Raw genomic sequence first — 14,137 nt, 5'->3', positions numbered from 1 at the left:
GGATATCGGGTGCAGGATCTTAGTGACTCCCCGCACAGCGCATTATACACAGACAATGCACTTACATGCACCAGGAAGAAGAAGGTGAACTCCGGGGACCTGAGCGGGGAAGCGACACATGCAGGATATCGGGCGCAGGATCTTAGTGACTCCCCGCACAGCGCATTATACACAGACAATGCACTTACATGCACCAGGAAGAAGAAGGTGAACTCCGGGGACCTGAGCGGGGAAGCGACACATGCAGGATATTGGGCATAGACTAAGCAGTGAGGATGTGCATGAAAATGGCCAAGAAAGAATAATCATAAAATATACTATCAAATGACTTCTTACTTTATTGAAATATAGTAGCACTTTCATAAAAACATTTAAAAACATATGGCCACATGTACCATACCACAATGCATAGGCACGTCGGATACATGTAGTATGCTAACAAGCCCCAATAGGTCCGGTCATGACCTTTACTGGTGTGAATCAATACAAATAAATCACAGCCTGCTAGGAATAATGATATGTATAATGCAAATGATTAATCCAGAGAATAAAGTGGCAGGTGCCTATTTGTAGGATAAGCATGCATCTTATACCATGAGCATCTTATACCATGAGCATCTTATACCATGAGCATCTTATACCATGAGCATCTTATACCATGAGCATCTTATACCATGAGCATCTTATACCATGAGCATCTCATACCATGAGCATCTTATACCATGAGCATCTTATACCATGAGAATCTTATACCATGAGAATCTTATACCATGAGCATCTTATACCATGAGCATCTTATACCATGAGCATCTTATACCATGAGCATCTTATACCATGAGCATCTTATACCATGAGAATCTTATACCATGAGCATCTTATACCATGAGCATCTTATACCATGAGCATCTTATACCGTGAGCATCTCATACCATGAGCATCTTATACCATGAGCATCTTATACCATGAGAATCTTATACCATGAGAATCTTATACCATGAGCATCTTATACCATGAGCATCTTATACCATGAGCATCTTATACCATGAGCATCTCATACCATGAGCATCTTATACCATGAGCATCTTATACCATGAGAATCTTATACCATGAGAATCTTATACCATGAGCATCTTATACCATGAGCATCTTATACCATGAGCATCTTATACCATGAGCATCTTATACCATGAGAATCTTATACCATGAGCATCTTATACCATGAGCATCTTATACCATGAGCATCTTATACCATCAGCATCTTATACCATGAGCATCTTATACCATGAGCATCTTATACCATGAGCATCTTATACCATGAGCATCTCATACCATGAGCATCTTATACCATGAGCATCTTATACCATGAGCATCTTATACCATGAGAATCTTATACCATGAGCATCTTATACCATGAGCATCTTATACCATGAGCATCTTATACCATGAGCATCTTATACCATGAGCATCTTATACCATGAGCATCTTATACCATCAGCATCTTATACCATCAGCATCTTATACCATGAGCATCTTATACCATGAGCATCTTATACCATCAGCATCTTATACCATCAGCATCTTATACCATGAGCATCTTATACCATGAGCATCTTATACCATGAGAATCTTATACCATGAGCATCTTATACCATGAGCATCTGATACCATGAGCATCCTATACCATGAGCATCTTATACCATGAGCATCTTATACCATGAGCATCTTATACCATGAGCACCTTATACCATGAGCATCTTATACCATGAGCATCTTATACCATGAGCATCTTATACCATGAGCATCCTATACCATGAGCATCTTATACCATGAGCATCTTATACCATGAGCATCTTATACCATGAGAATCTTATACCATGAGCATCTTATACCATGAGCATCTTATACCATGAGCATCTCATACCATGAGCATCTGATACCATGAGCATCTTATACCATGAGCATCTCATACCATGAGCATCTTATACCATGAGCATCTTATACCATGAGCATCTTATACCATGAGCATCTTATACCATGAGCATCTTATACCATGAGCATCTTATACTATGAGCATCTTATACCATGAGCATCTTATACCATGAGCATCTTATACCATGAGCATCTTATACCATGAGCATCTTATACCATGAGCATCTCATACCATGAGCATCGTATACCATGAGCATCTTATACCATGAGAATCTTATACCATGAGCATCTTATACCATGAGCATCTCATACCATGAGCATCGTATACCATGAGCATCTTATACCATGAGAATCTTATACCATGAGCATCTTATACCATCAGCATCTTATACCATGAGCATCTCATACCATGAGCATCTTATACCATGAGCATCTTATACCATGAGCATCTTATACCATGAGCATCTTATACCATGAGCATCCTATACCATGAGCATCTTATACCATGAGCATCTTATACCATGAGCATCTTATACCATGAGCATCTTATACCATGAGCATCCTATACCATGAGCATCTTATACCATGAGCATCTTATACCATGAGCATCTTATACCATGAGCATCTCATACCATGAGCATCTTATACCATGAGCATCTTATACCATGAGCATCCTATACCATGAGCATCTTATACCATGAGCATCTTATACCATGAGCATCCTATACCATGAGCATCTTATACCATGAGCATCTTATACCATGAGCATCTTATACCATGAGCATCCTATACCATGAGCATCTTATACCATGAGCATCCTATACCATGAGCATCCTATACCATGAGCATCTTATACCATCAGCATCTTATACCATCAGCATCTTATACCATGAGCATCTTATACCATGAGCATCTTATACCATCAGCATCTTATACCATCAGCATCTCATACCATGAGCATCTTATACCATCAGCATCTTATACCATCAGCATCTTATACCATCAGCATCTTATACCATGAGCATCTTATACCATGAGCATCTCATACCATGAGCATCTCATACCATGAGCATCTTATACCATCAGCATCTTATATCATGAGCATCTTATACCATGAGCATCTTATACCATCAGCATCTTATACCATGAGCATCTTATACCATGAGCATCTTATACCATGAGCATCCTATACCATGAGCATCTTATACCATGAGCATCTTATACCATGAGCATCCTATACCATGAGCATCTTATACCATGAGCATCCTATACCATGAGCATCCTATACCATGAGCATCTTATACCATGAGCATCTCATACCATGAGCATCTTATACCATGAGCATCTTATACCATGAGCATCTTATACCATGAGCATCCTATACCATGAGCATCCTATACCATGAGCATCTTATACCATGAGCATCTTATACCATGAGCATCTTATACCATGAGCATCTTATACCATGAGCATCCTATACCATGAGCATCTTATACCATCAGCATCTTATACCATCAGCATCTTATACCATGAGCATCTTATACCATGAGCATCCTATACCATGAGCATCCTATACCATGAGCATCTTATACCATGAGCATCTTATACCATGAGCATCTTATACCATGAGCATCCTATACCATGAGCATCTTATACCATGAGCATCTTATACCATGAGCATCTTATACCATGAGCATCTCATACCATGAGCATCTTATACCATGAGCATCTTATACCATGAGCATCTTATACCATGAGCATCCTATACCATGAGCATCTTATACCATGAGCATCCTATACCATGAGCATCCTATACCATGAGCATCTTATACCATGAGCATCTTATACCATGAGCATCTTATACCATGAGCATCCTATACCATGAGCATCTTATACCATCAGCATCTTATACCATCAGCATCTTATACCATGAGCATCTTATACCATGAGCATCTTATACCATGAGCATCCTATACCATGAGCATCCTATACCATGAGCATCTTATACCATGAGCATCTTATACCATGAGCATCCTATACCATGAGCATCTTATACCATGAGCATCTTATACCATGAGCATCTTATACCATGAGCATCTTATACCATGAGAATCTTATACCATGAGCATCTTATACCATGAGCATCTGATACCATGAGCATCTCATACCATGAGCATCTTATACCATCAGCATCTTATACCATCAGCATCTTATACCATGAGCATCTGATACCATGAGCATCTTATACCATGAGCATCTTATACCATGAGCATCTTATACCATGAGCATCTTATACCATGAGCATCCTATACCATGAGCATCTTATACCATGAGCATCTTATACCATGAGCATCTTATACCATGAGCATCTTATACCATGAGCATCCTATACCATGAGCATCTTATACCATGAGCATCTTATACCATGAGCATCTTATACCATGAGCATCTCATACCATGAGCATCTTATACCATGAGCATCTTATACCATGAGCATCCTATACCATGAGCATCTTATACCATGAGCATCTTATACCATGAGCATCCTATACCATGAGCATCTTATACCATGAGCATCTTATACCATGAGCATCTTATACCATGAGCATCCTATACCATGAGCATCTTATACCATGAGCATCCTATACCATGAGCATCCTATACCATGAGCATCTTATACCATCAGCATCTTATACCATCAGCATCTTATACCATGAGCATCTTATACCATGAGCATCTTATACCATGAGCATCTTATACCATCAGCATCTTATATCATGAGCATCTTATACCATGAGCATCTTATACCATCAGCATCTTATACCATCAGCATCTCATACCATGAGCATCTTATACCATCAGCATCTTATACCATCAGCATCTTATACCATCAGCATCTTATACCATGAGCATCTTATACCATGAGCATCTCATACCATGAGCATCTCATACCATGAGCATCTTATACCATCAGCATCTTATATCATGAGCATCTTATACCATGAGCATCTTATACCATCAGCATCTTATACCATGAGCATCTTATACCATGAGCATCTTATACCATGAGCATCCTATACCATGAGCATCTTATACCATGAGCATCTTATACCATGAGCATCCTATACCATGAGCATCTTATACCATGAGCATCCTATACCATGAGCATCCTATACCATGAGCATCTTATACCATGAGCATCTCATACCATGAGCATCTTATACCATGAGCATCTTATACCATGAGCATCTTATACCATGAGCATCCTATACCATGAGCATCCTATACCATGAGCATCTTATACCATGAGCATCTTATACCATGAGCATCTTATACCATGAGCATCTTATACCATGAGCATCCTATACCATGAGCATCTTATACCATCAGCATCTTATACCATGAGCATCTTATACCATGAGCATCTTATACCATGAGCATCTTATACCATGAGCATCCTATACCATGAGCATCTTATACCATGAGCATCTTATACCATGAGCATCTTATACCATGAGCATCTCATACCATGAGCATCTTATACCATGAGCATCTTATACCATGAGCATCTTATACCATGAGCATCCTATACCATGAGCATCTTATACCATGAGCATCCTATACCATGAGCATCCTATACCATGAGCATCTTATACCATGAGCATCTTATACCATGAGCATCTTATACCATGAGCATCCTATACCATGAGCATCTTATACCATCAGCATCTTATACCATCAGCATCTTATACCATGAGCATCTTATACCATCAGCATCTTATACCATGAGCATCCTATACCATGAGCATCTTATACCATGAGCATCTTATACCATGAGCATCCTATACCATGAGCATCCTATACCATGAGCATCTTATACCATGAGCATCTTATACCATGAGCATCTTATACCATGAGCATCTTATACCATGAGCATCCTATACCATGAGCATCTTATACCATCAGCATCTTATACCATCAGCATCTTATACCATGAGCATCTTATACCATCAGCATCTTATACCATGAGCATCCTATACCATGAGCATCTTATACCATGAGCATCTTATACCATGAGCATCCTATACCATGAGCATCCTATACCATGAGCATCTTATACCATGAGCATCTTATACCATGAGCATCTTATACCATGAGCATCCTATACCATGAGCATCTTATACCATGAGCATCTTATACCATGAGCATCTTATACCATGAGCATCCTATACCATGAGCATCCTATACCATGAGCATCTTATACCATGAGCATCCTATACCATGAGCATCCTATACCATGAGCATCTTATACCATGAGCATCCTATACCATGAGCATCTTATACCATGAGCATCTTATACCATGAGCATCTTATACCATGAGAATCTTATACCATGAGCATCTTATACCATGAGCATCCTATACCATGAGCATCCTATACCATGAACATCTTATACCATGAGCATCTCATACCATGAGCATCTTATACCATGAGCATCTTATACCATGAGCATCTTATACCATGAGCATCTTATACCATGAGCATCTTATACCATGAGCATCTTATACCATGAGCATCTCATACCATGAGCATCTTATACCATCAGCATCTTATACCATCAGCATCTTATACCATGAGCATCTTATACCATGAGCACCTTATACCATCAGCATCTTATACCATGAGCATCTTATACCATGAGCAGTCAAACACATAAAGTCCACAAAGCCTAAAAGTGATATCACCGTCTTCAAGTTGGGGGGTGGAGGATTGTTCCCCACGCGTTCCGCCTCCAAGGGCTTCCTCAGGGGTAAGTATATGGGGCACAATCCATGTCAGGATGTTATTGTCAGGATTCAGGGGTAGTGGACCTGAACCACCGCTATCACAAATAAGTGAAAAAGACTCCAAACTGAACAGAAGTGGCACAAGTAAATATGTCTAATTAAGAAAAAAATCTGTAATAATATAAAAAGTTTTTCATCTTTTGTTCTCAATTTTTTTTTAGACTGTAATGATTTTTTCAGCCAACGTGGAGCTTGCTTTGGGAGTAGCTATGACTATCAACACATTCCCTTTAACTTTTCAAAGTGGAGTTGCTATTTTGGTGCCTTTTCTTGTAAGTACAATGTCAATGCATGTATCAATTATAATGTGTTACATCAGTGCAAATCTTCAATATGTTCAGTGACACGAAATTCCCTTCATCCAGCACAGAGGCTTAGCGAGAGGGTCACTTCCCCTGCATTGCTGGCTTCATGAATACTAAGGAGCCGATACAATGGTCGGTTTTGGTGTTTGGGTTCGGCCAACAGACCATATTGCCGAATTGGCGGCCGAACAGCCAATCTGGCAAATTGATGGATTTGTTCACCCACCAATACAGCATTATGGGGCAGATTTACTTACCCGGCCCATTCGCGATCCAGCAGCGCGTTCTCTGCGCTGGGTTCGGGTCCGGATGGGATTTATGAAGGTAGTTCCTCCGCCGTCCACCAGGTGGCGCTGCTGCGCTGAAAATCATCTGAACGCGCCGGAATACACCGAGCTGGACCAGGTGAAGGTAAGCGCGGTTTTTCCGAATATGTCGGGTTTTCGTTCAGCCACTCCCCCCGATTTCCGTCGTGTGCATGCCAGCGCCGATGCGCCACAATCCGATCGCGTGCGCCAAAATCCCGGGGCAATTCAGGTTCAATCGGCGCAAATCGGAAATATTCGGGTAACACGTCGGGAAACCGCGAATCGGGCCCTTAGTAAATGACCTCCTATGTCTGCGTCATGTGCCAGTTCCTAGTGCTGCTATAACTCTACAGCCAAGGCTGCTCCCTTCACACCTATCCAGCCCGCCTCCATGTCTGTGTGGACTTGTCAGGCACCAGGTGTAGTGGACCCACTGGACCATCGCGGACAATGATGTAAGGCGACACTTAGGAGCGGAGTCTAAGTGTCACCCGGTATTCACCAGAGCCTGCTGCAAAGCGAGTTGGACATGCTGTGGCGTGGTACCACCAGGTCGCTCCACAGGTGCGACATTGTCCACGTTGGTGGCCAAGGCGTAGTACAAAGTCGTGAGGCAGAAGCATGGCCGGGGACAGGCAGAAGGTCGAGCAGCACAGGATTGGAGTTGGGGATGTAGCGGTAGGTCGGGACCGGCGGCACAGGAGCAAAGTGAGAAACAAAATCAAGGCCACAATGGGAAATCAAGATAATCGCAAATACAGCTTTCTGTCAGGCATGGAAGCACATAGATCCGGCACGGAACACAGGAAGGGGTTGGCCAGTGCCAATTATCGGTGCGCTGGCCCTTTAAATCTCAGGAAGCCGAGGAAGCCAGGAGGCGGGTATGCGTGCTTTGCCGCTGGAGTCAGCGCTGGATTGCGGCAAGGTAAGAAGCAGAGAGGGGCACGGGTACGCCCCAGGAGGTGGGTTGCAGGAGTACCTGTGACAGAACCCACCACGCCTTCGGCCTCCCTCTCTACTTGGATTGGAGGAATTTTTGCAGAAGGCCACGGTCCAAGTTGTTATCCTCTGGCTCCCAGGATCTCTCCTCTGGTCCGAACCCCTTCCAGTCAACGAGAAAGTACCATCTCCATCTAACCAACTTCATGTCCAGGACCTCTTTGACTTCATAGACATTGGTGCAGCCACAGGAGCAGGAGGAGCTATTTGTCGGGAGAAAAGATTCAAGTTGACTGCTTTCTGGAGGGAGACATGGAAGGATTTCGGGATACGCATGGTGGGAAGCAGACAAAGTTTGTATGCCACAGGATTCATGCGCCTTAGTACCTAAAATAGGCCCAGAAATCGAGAACCGAGTTTGAGATATCTGGAGGACAGCCAGACTTTATCTCCAGGTGAGAAGACTGGGGGAGGCCTTCGTTTCCTGTCGGCCTGTGTTTTGGTGCGGGTGGACGCCCAAAGTAGAGAATGGCAAGTTTGCTCCCAGATGGACTAAGATCTTGTACCAGTTTTTCTACAGCAGTAACATCAGAAGAAATGGAGGAAGAGGTGGGCGTGGAAGTCGCCTGTAGACAATTAAGAAGGGAGCAGCACTGGCTGATTCAGAGTCTAGAGAATTATAAGAAAATTCCGCCCAAGGTAAGAGGAAGGACCAGTTGTCCTGGTGAGCAGAGACAAAGTGCCGCAAATAGCAGCCCACCGTCTGGAGGACTCTCTCTACCTGCCCGTTAGACTGAGGATAATATGCGGAGGAGAAGTCCAGCTTGACCTGCAGTTGATTGCAGAGAAAAGGGCAGAACCTAGAAACAAACTGGACCCCGCGGTCCACGACCATTTGTAGGGAAAGACCATGTAGCCGGAAGATATGGAGAAAGAACAGTCTGGCAAGACGAGGAGATGACGACAGAGCCACAAAGTGGGACATTTTGGAGAACTGATCTGTTACCACCCAGATGACTGTATTACCGGAAGAAGATGGGAGATCCATAACAAGTCCATGGCTCTGTGAGTCCACGGGCAACTGGGCATCTGCAATGGCAGGAGCAGACCTGCTGGATTGAGACAACTTGTTATGGGCACAGGAAGCACAGGAACTCACAAAATCTCAAACATCCTTGACCAGATCTGGCCACCAGTAGTATTGAGATATGAGAGCTGCAGAACTCTGCACCCCAGGGTGCCCAGCCACATGAGAGCAATGTCCCCAAGTTAGTATCCTCTTCCGATGAGCAGGGCAGACATAAGTCTTGACAGGAGAAAGCTGCTGCAGATCCACAGGAGCGGCAACAACTGGTCATTCTGGAGGAACAATCACACCAGATTGTGCTGCAAAAATGCCATATACTGCAATACAGAAGTATTATACAGAAGTATTATACAGAAGTATTATACAGAAGTATTGCAGTATATGGTAGGAGCTATCTGACCATCTGGGGTTTATGTACCCTAGATGGTCTAAGAAATAGTGGTAAAAAAAAGAAAAGTTTAAAAAATAAAAAAAATTAATAAAATATTAAAAATTCAAATCACCCCCCTTTCCCTAGAACTGATATAAAACAAAATAAACAGTAAAAATCACAGACATATTAGGTATCGCCGCGTCCCAAAATGCCTGATCTATCAAAATATAAAAATGGTTATGGCCGGCGGTGACCTCCGAGGCGGGAAATGGCGCCCAAATGTCCGAAATGCGACTTTTACACCTTTTACATCACATAAAAAATGAAATAAAAAATGATCAAAATGTCGCACAGACCTCAAAATGGTAGCAATGAAAACGTCGCCTCATTTCACAAAAAATGACCCCTCACACATTTCCGTGCACCAAAGTATGAAAAAGTTATTAGCGTCAGAAGATGGCAAAAATTTTTTTTTTCTTTTTTGTACACATTAGTTTAATTTTTGAAAATGTATTAAAACACAATAAAACCTATAAATTTGGTATCACCGCGATCGCACCGAACCAGAGAATAAAGCTGACGTGTTATTTTGAGTGCACAGTCAAAGTCGAAAAAACTGAGCCCACAAGAACGTGACGCACGTGCGGTTATTTTTCCAATTTTTCCACATTTGGAATTTTTTTTCAGCTTCGCAGTACACGGCATGTTAAAATAAATAACATTACGGAAAGTAAAATTTGATACGCACAAAATAAGCCCTCACACAGGTCTGTACACGTAAAAATGAAAAAGTTATGGATTTTTGAAGTTGGAGAGCGAGAAATGAGCGGAAAAACCCTGCGTCCTTAAGGGGTTAATATACGAGGCGCCGTCTTCTTGCCCACCTTTGTTTTTATCTTTTGCTTTAGTTTTCTTTATGAGGCCACGATAGTCTATGCAGAGTCAGAGAGAACCATCTTTCTTGGCCCCAAAAAAGAATCCAGCACTGGCAGAAGACTTGCGGATGAAACCTTTCTGCAGATTCTCCTTGATATAGGCTGACATTGCCGTGGTTTAGGGTATGGACAATGCGTACACCCAACTTCGTGGCGGACATGTGCCAGGCAGCAGCTCTATAGGACAGGTGTAAGGACGGTGTGGTGGCAGAGTCTCTGCTTGTTTCTCTGAGAAGACGTCAGCAAAGTCCGTATAAGCAGTGGGAAGAACCACCAGAGGCTTGGAGGATACCGAATCAGACATGGTGGACACTGGCCAAAGAGACAGGGAGACTGGCACTCTGGACCCCAGCGAAGAATCTCCCCAGTCTGCCAGTCGAGTGCTGAAGCGTGTTGTTGCAGAATGTCAGACTTAGATCGGGGAAGCACAAAAAATGACACTCTCTCCTTGTCCATAGCCCGAACTTGCAGAGACAGAAGAGACAGGAGCTCGGTGCGATAAGAGACTGGATCGCTGAGAACCTGCCCACTGATGGAGGAGATAGCCAGTGGCTTCAGTCGTGGGGAAGCTTTACTCTCACCTAGGGACGCTCCTCCCAAGAACCCTAGGTGCATAAGTTTGCTTGAGGTCGGGCTGGACAAGACTCAAGAAAGTGCTCCGGGCTGGAACAATAGAGGCAAAGGTTCTCCTGTCTTCGTCGGGAGCGCTCTTGGGGTGTCAGACAAGCTTTATCCACCTGCATCAGTTCCTCTGGAATAGGCACGGTCTTTTGAAAACAGGAGCCAGGCGGGGCAAACATCGAGTCCTGACTTCAGAACGCTCAGCAAAGCATATGTCAATCTGAGTGGCCAGAATGATGAGGTCAGTTAGCGTAGTCGGCAGGTCACGTGCAGCAAGTGCGTCTTTAACTTGACCAGACAGTCCTTTTTTAAAAATGGCGACCAAAGCCGCTTCATTCCACGAGAGCTTAGATGCTAAAGTGTGGAATTGACCTGCGCAGTCACCAACAGATGAGTCCCCTTGGTGTAAATTCAGCAGGGGATGGACCGCAATTCTGCGAGGAAAGTGGAGATATTAGCTGTGACCGGGTCGTTCCTGTCCCAGAGGAAGGCTTTCCCGAAGAGCAGACCTTAGACCTTGCGTAGGCATCAGCTCAATGTGCATAGAGCACTGTGTGATGAACTCTGTGCATAGCTTGGGGTCTCAGTTATATTAAGTGGGCATGGATAGTCATAGTCTGGGTTCTGCCGAAGATCATGAAGCCGTAGTAGTGTGTCGCTGCGTGACCAACAATTGCTGCAGAGTGGTACCACCAGGTCGCTCCATAGGTGTGACTTTGTGGTGGCCAAAACGAAGTACAAGGTTGTGAGGCAGAAGCGTGGGCGGGGACAGGCAGGAGGTTGAGACAGGCAGCACAGGAGCGAAGTCAGGAACATAATCGAGGTCACAACGGGAAATCAGGATAAACGCAGAGGGCTTGGAATACAGCTTTCTCTCAGGCATGGAAGCACAAAGATCCGGCAGGGGACACAGGAAGGGGTTGGGAATTTATCAGAATTGGCAGCCGGCCAGGTGCAATTATCAGGCGCAATTATAAGGAGACAGAGCCACGTGCCGTGCCGCCGGAGTCAGCGCTGGATCGCTGCGAGGTAAGTGCGGCAGTGGAAGACTGGGGCAGGGGGAGGGGCACAGGTGTGACTGTGACCCAGGAGGTGCGTCGCAGGAGCACCCTTGACAGGACTGAAATCTTCATTCAGTCCCCCTGACAAATAAAGATTTCCAATAAAAATTACCATAATGCTGGTTATGAATAATCTTTCTGGCAGCCATGGACTTTCCTGCTCGACAAATCGACCTCCGGTATAGAATAAAAAAATTGTATATAACTTGACATCTGGTGGAGGATTTCTGAAAATATTTTTATTGACTTATAACTGTTTATTTTTTCACAGCAGGTCATTGCGGGATGTCTGTCCATCGCTGCTGAACATAAGCGCACCATCTGCTTGGTGAGTGACGTGCTATACATTAGAGTTCTGCGGACACGACTTTGCGTTCACCCTGACATTTTCCAGGTTGATGGCCGAACAGCCAATCTGGCAAATCACTGGTGGGCGCCCCCTCTGCCAGGATCTGCTCTTCTCTTAGCTTCCCACTGTTTTTAAAAATAAAAAGCTTTAAAAATTATGCAAATTAACCTGAAAGGCTCCAAGATCAATTAATAGCAATGGAGCCCGGAGCCCCTCAGGCTTATTTGTATAATTTTTGAACCTTTTTATGTAAAAACAAGGGTATGAGAGGCCAAACCTGCCAGAGGGGGCGCACTCCAGTATGTCAGTGTGCTTGGTTTACAATCTTTCATCCTGGTGTCCTAGAAGGGCTTTTTTTTATTGAGAGAAACTATTTGATGAATTCCAATCCTGAGTACAGAAATGCTGTACCCCTCACTCCGGGGCATAATAAACCCGTTTGGTTCTATCCCATTCATTCATGGATATTGTACAACATAACTTACTTAGAAGTGACTTCAGTTATAATACAATATCTCTGTATCTATTCAATGACATTGTACTTTGTTTCTACAGTTGAAAGGATCCTTTGCCTTCCGCATTATCAGCTCCATCTTTACTGTTATTGCTATGATCCTAATTATCCATGATGTAGCCCTTTTACACTGCGATAATAATGACTATGAATGTGGCCATAAGGAAGATACTGACGAGGAATCCTGTAAGTGTCCACAGGTAAGTGCTCATTAAGGAGACTGGTTTAGTTTTAATCCCGTATCATGTCATGAGGCCTCTTGTAGGTCCTGCTTGATGTCAAGGGAGCTGCCTTACAAGGAGCTAAAAGAGGCGAGGTTTTCCTTCAAAACTTTGCATATTTTTTTAGTTCTACTATCACATCCACATCATACAGAGCACTGCTATATATCTCCCTCCCTCTCCCCTGGATAAAGACCTTATCTGCCTGTAGCTTGTAGCTGTACGATCCTCACGCTGCTTGCCGGCAGTCAGTCAGTGCAGCATCAGACAAGAGACCAAAATGTTTAACTACCCTAAACTCAGAAGATCCAGGGTCAGGTCCTGCCATGGTGGGGCAGATATCCGCGCCTTGCATGTTACTCACCAATATGGTTATTATTTTATGTTGTTATCATTCTATTTGGCTAATATTCTGTGCTGTTATTAAACCTGGTAAATGATGTGGCTAATATGAAGTATTCTTGAACATGTTACTGTTGTGGTTACTGTTACTATCTGTTGTGGTTAATATTGTATCGACCCCCCCCTGTGGTATGTATAATCCCCCCTTCCCCTCTGCACCCCCCTTCCACTTGGATACACCGGTAGTTCACTGCAATTATTTCTTTCCTGTCTTATGCAAACTGTTAAAACTCAATAAAAAAATTA

The 14,137-nt window shown here is 43.4% G+C and overlaps 1 protein-coding gene across 1 annotated transcript in view; it reads left to right on the top strand.

Annotated features, from left to right (window-relative positions):
- LOC140106328 (membrane-spanning 4-domains subfamily A member 4A-like) overlaps positions 1-14,137 on the top strand; it is a 43,228-nt gene that overhangs the window by 24,789 nt on the left and 4,302 nt on the right. The window contains exons 3-5 of the mRNA XM_072130726.1: positions 6,938-7,048; positions 12,677-12,733; positions 13,310-13,468. Of these exons, the coding sequence (XP_071986827.1) occupies positions 6,938-7,048; positions 12,677-12,733; positions 13,310-13,468 (327 nt within the window). The remainder of the gene's footprint in view (positions 1-6,937; positions 7,049-12,676; positions 12,734-13,309; positions 13,469-14,137) is intronic.

Source organism: Engystomops pustulosus, chromosome 11 (genome assembly GCF_040894005.1).
Source record: "Engystomops pustulosus chromosome 11, aEngPut4.maternal, whole genome shotgun sequence".
NCBI lineage: Eukaryota > Metazoa > Chordata > Amphibia > Anura > Leptodactylidae > Engystomops > Engystomops pustulosus.
Note: the sequence above shows the minus strand (reverse complement) of the source record. Positions and strands in the feature narration are given on the sequence as shown.